Raw genomic sequence first — 10918 nt, forward strand, 5'->3', positions numbered from 1 at the left:
TGCCACGAGGAAACGATTCCAATCCAAAATAAATCATGGCTGCGATCACGTAGGTAATTGACAGGCGCATGTAAATTCAAATTCATTAGGACACCAGGATTAGAAACAATCCGTCGCGAAAACAGGCAAAAGTGTTTCAAAAGCAGAAAGGACCGACGAGATTCAAGAGAGTGAAAAGTATGCATGCCTTGTAGAAAGGCAGTCGGAAAATAATCATCTGAAAAATTATCGAAAGGAAAATAGTTAAATGTTTTAAAATAAAGACATCGAAGAAATTTCTTCTGGATGCGTTCTAAAATAAGCTTATAGGAAACCTCATAAGGACACTAAATAATCGACCCATATTCAAGAATGCTACGCACTAATGAGACGTAGAGTGTACGTAATACATTTGGATTCTTGAATGGTTTGGATTGTCGCATGATGAATCCTAGAAGCTTACTCACACCAACTTTTTGACCAACTTTCAAGTGAACAGAGATTTCGCTGTAATATGCAACAGTCCAACTCATTGTGAATTGGTGCATATAATTTCAACAATGTGCAATTGTGCATACAATTTCATTTATGACTGGGAATGTCTCAGGAGCAGTCACCCAAGACTGGGGTTAACATCCACTCAGGTGTATTTTGACTGAATTCACATTACTTAAAGTTAAGAGTGCCTTCCTATGTGAGATGAGTAACACGATGTGGTATTGATGATTCACTTATGTCTTGCATATTATTTTAAGATCGTGAGAAAAAATGCAAATTAATATTATTAGATTTGGACGGACGGATGGACGGTTTGCCGATATTAGGACTCATTGCAGCCACAAATATAAATGTGGAAGCTTGACTTTAAAGGCACATTTAGTTTATGACTTGATGATGGTCGGCATCCACCAAGGGATGACAAACGTATCTGTTTTTTCCAGATGTGTCCTGCAGGCTTCAGATGAGACAACTAAGACCAACACACTGGGAAAACCAGTTCCTGGCCATGGTGACTTCGTCTTAGGACATGGACTGGAATGCACACGCGGGCACGACCATAAATACGCTGAACACGTCCTCTGGGATTGCCCGTTGATGGGATCCGACCGAGCGGAGCTGTTTGCCAGTGTCCGTCTACACACGGGCACGTTTGGTCACGCTGACTTGATATCAACCAAGGCCAACATTAAGGCATTCGAAAAATTTGCTGCGTCATATGGTAGACGGAATAATTCTAACCCCACCTTAGATTCATCACTTTCAACTCCTGACTCCTCTGTTTCGGCAGAGTTTCAGTAAATGGGTACAGAGGACACTGTCTTCATGTCATTAAAGATAAATGACGGCAGAGCATTCGAGATTCTTTTTATTTTCAAAAACTCTTTCTTTAACACTAAGGTGCATGGTTGCTACATCAGTCCCGTGCAACATCGCTTCGGGACAAGGAAGTGTGGCACTAAATTTTTTTCATTCTGACACTTTATAGCGTCATGGAAGGTGACTGTGCACAAACCGCGGCTGCATATACATGGCGGGTGGATATGGGGAAACTCCCATTGGAAGAATGGCCAAATGAAAGATGGTCATTAAATGCAACTGATATGGCCAGAAGTCCGCCAGAATATTCTTAAATATTAACAATGTTGAATGCGCGTTTCTTTTAGGTGATACAATTTAATGTACTATATTATTATACAGACGTTACATACTTTTGTAAATTAAATATTTTTTTATACGTGTTTAAGTTGATCACATTCAAGAATTACGTACACCTTGTTACATTCTCACATAAAAAGCATTTTCGTCCGTTATCAGAAACAACAAATAATTATTAATGTAATTTAATAAAATGCAATTTTTAATATCTGGACCAGTTTTGTCCGCCTCAGAGGGACATTTAAAAATTATTGTGTTTTATTAAATTAAATTAAAAATACAATGCACTGTGTTTCAATTATTAAAAGCACGATTATTGACGCTGCTGATGAGTGCCGGCCGTTTGGATAAGCTTGAAAAGCGATTGACACGCTCTAAATAGTATGGAATATATGAGTGTTAGCGGCGATTTATTGAACTACACACATAAGCAACATTTCATGCTGTGGTTTACAAATATCTAAATAAAAACAAAATCAATTTAATGACGTCAATATATTGAAGTTGAGATGGCTTTATATGTGCGGCTCACCTTAGTTTTAACATATTCTATAGACGTCATGTATTTACAAAATAATATATGTCGAATGTCGTAATTTCTGGATTCTAAAACTTTTTTTTCACCAAAGTCACCAAATGGTGAACTAAATCTAAAATTAAAGTTGATTTGGGGTTTTTTTTATTGTTTACCAAAAAACGTAATATAAACCGGTTGGGATATTATAAAAGCTAACAAAAAATTAAAGATGGTTATTCTTACATGAGCCGTCTAAAAACATAGTTTAAATACAGTTTTAGTAGAAAAGTTATAAAATCAGGATACTTTATCAACAATGAATAAGGTATGGATTACTAAGTTTTTTTTTTAATAATTTTTTCCTGTACATCATTTTATTAAAAAAAATTTAAGAGTTTTTTTAAGAGTTGCGATCCCTTGTTAGTTTTTTTTTTTGCATTTAAAATAATATATGCACTTTTTAAAAGGTTATAAATGGGAAACTAATAAAAAGGAAGTGGGATATTTTTTTAAATTATGTATTGCAAAAAGTATATTTTTATTTATTCAAGTTTTTCAATTAATAATACTACAATCTTAAATATTTTATATATTTTTATTTAGTATTTTTCAGTTAAACCATTTTTTTATTTAATGATTACTAAACAATATTTACCTAGGTACCAATGAAGCATTTGTTATTTAATATATTTAATTTGCAATACCCAAAAATATAGCAATTAGAAAAAAATACTTGTGCATTGTCCCGTTTGGTAAAATATTTTTTCTAATCTGTACGTTTTTATAGTGTACTTTTCTTTAAGTAATATTGTATGTACATATTGAATTGATTTTAACGATACCTATTAATTCACCAGATTATAGACCAGGATGAAAATTATGTAATATATTATTCTAAAAATACTTTTTTAACATAATATTTATTTATTTATGTATTACTACATAATTATATTAATACAAGTGAATATCATTATTTGATCTAATTTTATGCGAGGCTATCAGGCAAAGAGGCATTTCAGTGTAGTTAACAGTGCCAAAAAAGTGCAATGTTATAAAATGTATCTACCTACTTATATCTTAATTAAAAATAATAATACACATTCACTGATCTTGAAAACCTAAATTAATGCCCTAGATGAGTGTTTTTATTATCTTAGTATTGGGCCTAGGGACATTTTTCGTCCACCATTATTATATTCCTTCACTACGATTTTTCCCGAATTACATTGGACGAATTAAATTGGACATTGGACGCTAAAGACGCGCCCAGCGCGTAACGATTAGGTGGCCATGCGATATAATTAGCATTATATTTAAATGTTGTAATTAAAAAGTAAATATCTAGTCAGCATAGTCAATGTGTTAAATAAATAGTGTGTTTTGAAAACTTATAATTTGCTTTCCCTATTATGTGGGCATAATATATATAAAAACATTGAATCTATTTAAATATAATAATTGTGCTTTTATAGAAGAACGTTTTTATTTTGTAGTATTATAGAGTATGGATCTAATAATTTGAACAAGTGGCTAATATCCATTTCTTGTAAAAACAAAAATATATTAATAAAAAGTTCCACTCTGTGCAGTCCCATATTATTACGATCTTCTTAGGATTGGACCATAAAATATTGTTTATTTATTAATTAATTCAGAAAACACTTTAATGAAATATCCTAGTTATTAGCCAATGCGCCACGTTTAATCATTTATACAATGATTATACAAAGAACAGTAGAGAACATTAAGTAAACAACAAATCGTCGTTTCCATTGCAAAATTGTATAATTGCAAAATATGCGTTTTTGACATTTTTGCATAATTAAAACCGCGAAAATCGCCTTTACACACACGCAAAGTAACACAATTTACAAAAATTGCATTTTCGTTGAAATTATGAAAATCTTTTTTGACTGTTTTTATGCTCCCCTGATAACTTTTGTAGACATACAATTTTACAATGGAAACAACGAAATGCTGATTTGCCAGATGTAATAAACATTATATAAAATAGTACAAGTGAAAAAAATGTAATATGAAATTAAATTTATACCTAAAAATTGTTATAAACTTAATCTATTTACACATCCACAAAATTAATTACCTTTAATAATAATAATTGAACACCAAAATCGAATTAATTACAATTAAATAAATATCATTATTACATTATGAAAGAAAATTAATCTATAACACACTGCGGGTGAAAATTTTCAATATAATATCAACATATAAGTAGAAATATAGGTAAAAGAGTTTTGTGAAAAAATGTAAAATATTCCGAATGTAATGCCATTGCAAATGAAAATGGTCACATTTTTGTAACGATTTTTTTTCAACTATTTAGACTATTTTTAAACTATTATACAGGACCCAAAGAGTGCATAACTTTTCAACACCATCGGGACCGGTTGTATTGAGTTTGAATTCGATTGTCACGATGACCGTCTGCTGTTCATAGTTAGCATTTATTTTCTAGCAGGTATATAATAATATATTGTTGTTTAGCATTGAAACGATTGCTTAGTTTTTTAAACGAACGTTAGTGTTCATTTGGGTACTGAACAGTGAATTAATTTTGGTACATCCGCAATATTAATATTAATATTATACATTACCAGTCACTATAAAATAGTTTTCCAGTCCGAATTCTACTTATAGTTTTATTTACACTTAGTGAAATATTATACAGTTTTTTTTTATTATTTCCGAAGAAACAAGAATAACCAGTTTGCGATATATTTTTTTTAAATAATTTATTATTTACAGATTATACCTGAATATATTGTTGTTTATTCTTGTTTTTAATTTGTAAATAATAATTTTTCTTGTTGAATATAATTACATTTAACAAAATATTATTATATTACTTTTCAATACATATATTTTTTATGACGTGCTAAACTCATACGTTTGGATGAGCAGACAAGGTTAATTGAATTCCGTTTACCATTAGTCCTTGATATGGTAATAATAAAGATGAAAATCATACCTGTCTAGTGTATAATATTAAAAAATAAAACTGCTGTCGACTTAATACTACCTACGCACTAGGACTAGACAATTAATTGTTTATGTGACATTAAAAGAGTTTTTTCTTCTTATATTTGAATTTTAATTCAACTATTCGTATTATTTTATAAAATATAAATGTTTGATTCAAGACGTTCACTAAGTGATGACAGTGAACACTGTATTAAATGTGTATTGAACAGTCCTTGATATTTCTTTTATTTTCAAAGGTTGAAAATTTAATTTTCAATATTGTGTGTGTGGTTACATAGCTTCATAGACTTTTGAAACATATCTTTGGGTGGCGGCAAAAATCCTCATCAGATCCTAGAGTCAATTAAAAAAATAGGATATTTATATTCAAAACAATATAGTTGAAGACAGATTACAGCCTTCCGATTAACACCTTATGAGAAATTCATTTATAAACCTACGTATCAGATTAGAAATTAGCTACTCCTCAAATTGTGTTTCCTATAGATTCTCTCCTTAATCAAACTATCCGATTTTGTCATTAACTGCTCTAGTAGTAGCTATAAATCTTAGGTATGACAATTTTGTCAAATATATTAAACATACATAATTTGAAAACACTTAGATTATTTCTACTGTGTAAATCTGAGGCATTTTTAAATTATGTATATTCAATAAAGGAATGTTACCTTCTCAAATCTTTTGAATTAAACAAATAGTAAATAATTTTCTGTGATATTACATCACATCATTAAGTAAAACTGTCATATAAACCAGCAAAATTTAAATATGGGTTTGTCATCCATCATAACCAGTGATTTTTGAACATTCATAACATTCATGGTATTTATATAATATGTATCGCATTATATTCTTGGAACTACTCATTATATTTGTCAGATTTAATCCGTGTATAATAATTGAGAATAAAAAAAATCCGGGATCATCGAAAAGTATCAGTCACTAGGGCCAATACACAAAGACTAATATCCAATATTAATGAAATTTGATGAGAATTTCATGTAAAAACTAGTATAATTTGTCGTAATTAAGTAGGCTGCCCGTAGCTTAATTGGAAAACACATTGGTGCGAATCCAGTGGTTACAGTTCCCGTCGGGCGTCGTATTTTTTTCAAAAAGGTTCGAATATATTCGAAATATCGAATCATGTATAATTTCAAAATATTGATACATTTTTTCAATACGTTTTTATTTATTTCAGTTTTTGACGTTTCTGTTTCTGCTGGTGGGAGTTTTTGCTATAACCTCCGCTGCGCCTAGCAAGGAAGTTCAAAGACTCACAAAACTACTCAACGAAGGTAAGTCAATATATATTTAATTTTATTAACCACATATAATAAGGTGGTTCTGGTGCAATGCAGAAGGCGCTGGCCTTTCATCCGGGAGGTCTGGGTTCGACTCCCGGCGAGGACACAATATATTTATATGATTTTCTCAAAGCCTTGGTGTTTGTGATTGTTCAAATTTACTAACAAAAACCACCTTGTACGAAAAACCAAGGATATGATTATTGATAAATATAAAAAAACACATATTATAATTATTATTTAATTTATTAGGAATCGCTTGCCATATTGATTGTACTTGATGTCAGAAATACCACTATTTTAACAAATAGTCGATATATGAACAAGCCTTATAATATCAATACTATCGACCGAGGGTACTTGAATTTAAATTCTAATAGATTTAAATGTTGCATTATTCCACTTGAGTCGTTTTTTGCGACCCGGGTTTCGCCTTTCGGCATCTTCAGGCACTATGTGCACTCACCAAAAGGTAAATACACACTGAAAACGAAGATAAATACACACATACATACATGGTTAACTTTCAAAACTGGACATGTCCCATATATGCTGAAAATGAGTTATTATCGGAATATCATTCTATAACCTCATACACACTTTGTTGACTTTCAAAAATAGCCACAAAACACCAAGTTCATATTGAAAAGAGGTTTCAAAAAGTAGGTTGACATTCAAATAGGGACACGTCCAACGTTGTTGACATTCGAAATGAGACATGTCACTTTCAGCTAATGGCGGGACTGTATTGAGTCACGTGACCAAGTATGTTGTCATACAATCTGACAGTTTGGTTTTTGTCGCGTGCGTGTTTTCGCTCTGTGTTTTTATTTGAAAAGTTCATTTATCTTGAGGAGTGAATAGTGGACATGTCCAGTTTTGAAAAATAACAACTGAAATCTCATTAGTTAACTCCATTAAATTCCCAATACATTGCCATTGATGATTTTACACCTCTTGAATGTAGTAATAGAATGTAGTGTAATTGATTATTATGTAATGATCAATTATTGAGGCTTGACGATCTTTTACAAACACTTCAAATAATCATAATTTGTTTGTTATATTATTTTTATTGTGATCCTTGACTTAATCTTTATCTACTTTATTGTATTAATTTAATATGTATGTTTGAATTAACTGTATTCATTGTCAGCGTGTATTTACCTTTTGGTGAGTGCACATAGTGCCTGAAGATGCTGAAAGGCGAAAACGGGTTCGCCGAAAACGATTTAAATATAATAGTAAACAACTTAAATCCATTAGAATAAGCTTTAATAAAAAAGTATCAGAATTCTACTCAGTACCTACCTACCCACTTAATATTTTTTTAATATAAAAATAATGTTATAAAATAAAAAAAATTGTAATAATAAAAATATTTTCCTTGTATTATATTATCCAGAATCAATAAAACATTTTGCATTAAATTATTTTAATCCACTAGTTCTGGTTAGTTTATTTTATTTACAATAATATATTCTGAGTAAAATACGTCATGTCTGTAATATCCGTCGACATATTTTATCACTTTGGTAAAATTTGAATAACACTTATGTATGTATAATATATTAATTTATTTACTATTATGTAACATTGTATCGTTTTATAAAAAAAATATACATCCTTAATAGACGTCGACTTGTCAAGACTTAAATATCATTATTTTTATTAAAGGAGTTTTTTAGATTATCATATTTGCAGATTTTTTTTGTACTGGCAATATCTAGAATAAGACGTAGAAATAGTTTTAAAATTATAAGATATTTTTGTAAAGGAATTAAGATTGGTTCAGAAATGGCGGATTCCGCTCGGATGCAAACCGTGCGGTCTGATTCGCGCGGAGCCAATTTGTTCTAAGATCTTTTTTTACCATATCCGATCCCAATAATATCACATGGACCTGCACAGAGTGGAGGTTTATATTAACAAATTTTGTTTTTACGAGAAATGGATATCACTCACTTGCTCAATCTATTAGGTCCATACTCTGACTCATAGTCAAATTGAAAAACAATATGTATACTTTCCGGACCCAGGATTCTAACTTGGGACTAACGACGCGATATTATTATATTCCTTCACACTAATGTCTTGTCTACTCGGAACAACAATCGGCTAGTCAACTGTCAAAATGGATTTCGTTCAGAATCCTCCAGCTATTTTTCTATGGAATGCCTACAGGGCGTTCAGTTAAGGCATGGAAACCGCATAGTTAGTGAGGTTATTTTAACTATCTAACATATTATTCAACTCTAAAAGCAATAAAAAATAGTAATAAATGCGATAAAGACATCACTCTATATATTATTCAGGTGGTTAATAATTATCACGGGAAAATAACTTTAAAACATGATATGTTTTAACACGGTCTAATAGCTGTTTTAGAGCGGGATAGAGTTCTTAAAACACACGTTATTGAGAATTATTGAGATGCGACTTTTTTTAAAAATGAATACTACCTACGTCACGGCCGCTGCCCCAACGTATAGTTATCCGCGAACTGTCAAATATTGTAGGTTATGTTTGATTATTGTTTGACGTTTGTACACAAAACTTTGCTTTGTGTAGAAAAGCCAATAGATATGCATACACGAACTTTACCGAGCTCTGCAAAAGAGAAACGTATTTCATACGACATGCGTACCAACTTAAATTTTCGCCGTGTTAGGAATTATCACTGTATTACCAATTATTATTGTAGATAACCGTGTTGTTTATAGAATTGATTGCGTGTTAATTTGGAGTGATAAAAACAACGGAAATATGTTGGGAAAAAATGCTTTATTCGGGTGAACCATTTTCTTTGATTTATTATTATTATTTTTATAATGTATCCAAAAACATACTGCTTCTTCGACTTCGGTGTTAACACTGAAGCCATAAGCTTAGTTTCCGCGTCTTTTTGAATAACTATCAAACCGCTGTCAGAACCGAGCCACATGGTTATCACGCAAAAAACTAACCATTGTAAAAATATCATTACGCTAGAGTCTTAAAAATAAAATGAATGTGTCTCCATAGAAGCGGATATAGAATAATAAAAACATATTATAATATTATTTTGTATTTCTTTTTTAAATCACTTGAATTAAAAAGCGCTACTCGAAAATTGTTTATAAGAATATGAAGGTAGACAAACACATTCTTATGTTATATTATTATAAAAAACTGTTTAGTTATTGTTTTGTAAACAAACAGTTATAACTGGTTTCTGATTATTAAAAATAGATAATAAGAAAACATACAAATAATAATAAAATTACTTAATGACTATTGCAAGGATAGTGAACTTTTTTTTACAAGTGTGTCAAATTATATGCAAAAATATTGAAAAATAGATGTGAAAGCCCCAACATATTATTTTAGTTAGAGTCGTAATTATTATATTTCTGTCAATTCCACCACATTAAAAATTTTTTGAATCGTTGTAAATTTTTCTACCTAATACAAAAGAGGTCATATTATTATGTACGTATGTCCTAACTTCTTGTTAAAATTATCTGGTTTTGACCATTTATGTCTTTAATGTTTCTAGCTGAACCAGAAGATGAACCCGAGCATGATTTGAAGACCGCTGAACAGTTCTTTGGTGGATTCCCAGGAGGTTTTGGAGGAGGATATGGGGGATATGGCGGCGGATATGGTGGATATGGCGGTGGATATGGGGGATATGGTGGAGGATACGGAGGATATGGTGGAGGATACGGAGGGTGGGGTGGAGGATTTGGAGGATGGGGTGGACGTAGAGGATATGGAAGCTTTTCTGGAAGCTGGGGTGGATAATTTATTTAAGTCATTATTTTTAAACTAATTTATTAGAATCTAAAAATTGTTTCTTTATAAAATATAATTTTCTCATTTTTTTTATATAAAGACGAGTATCAATGAGTGGTATATTGTATAATTATTTATACAATACCTATCGATTAAAATATTTTGTATTCAATTGAATTTATTTATCACCACAATATTTACATATACAGAATAAAAAGAATTATAATTCAAGTACCTATATATTATTATCTTCATTATATAAATATGAATAAAAATATGTATTTAAAAAAAAAACAATAAATATCAATGCTGATAATATAATGATGTTTCATTCTAATAACTCGTTAACATAAGAAGTGCTCTAAATATCAATGGTGAAGGGTGGAGGAAGGCTGTTAAGATACGCTATAAACAGTACACATTAAACTATGTCAGTCATACGTCTTTTTTTTTCATTGAGATAAGGCTACAATCTACAGATGATGTTGGTTAGTTTTTACAATTCAATGAAACCCTGCGAAAACCAGTATATTCAGTTTATACATTACTATCTCATGGAAATAAGAGATTGGTATTTAACAAAACTTGAGGGATGTCAAACTTAGGGGTGTTATGTTAAAAACATTGATAAGTTATGGCAAAAATGAAAAATTTATGGTGTTAGAATATTTTTAAT

General features: G+C 30.6%; 1 protein-coding gene across 1 annotated transcript; it reads left to right on the forward strand.

Annotated features, from left to right (window-relative positions):
* Positions 1 to 2328: 2328 nt before the first annotated feature.
* LOC147074301 (uncharacterized) lies at positions 2329 to 10563 on the forward strand. The gene is made up of 3 exons (XM_085943859.1): positions 2329 to 2477; positions 6360 to 6456; positions 10004 to 10563. Exons 1-3 carry the CDS (start codon positions 2469 to 2471, stop codon positions 10249 to 10251), a joined length of 354 nt encoding a protein of 117 aa, XP_085799985.1. The 5' UTR covers positions 2329 to 2468; the 3' UTR covers positions 10252 to 10563.
* Positions 10564 to 10918: the final 355 nt, after the last annotated feature.

This window comes from Rhyacophila brunnea, unplaced genomic scaffold (assembly GCF_057557595.1).
Source record: "Rhyacophila brunnea isolate RB1 unplaced genomic scaffold, BYU_Rbru_1.0 scaffold_16, whole genome shotgun sequence".
NCBI lineage: Eukaryota > Metazoa > Arthropoda > Insecta > Trichoptera > Rhyacophilidae > Rhyacophila > Rhyacophila brunnea.

Excerpts from the sequence above, each read along its gene's own strand:
- LOC147074301 (XM_085943859.1), top strand. Across the intron at positions 6,457-10,003 it reads CACAAAACTACTCAACGAAG|CTGAACCAGAAGATGAACCC; the intron begins GTAAGTCAATAT and ends TAATGTTTCTAG.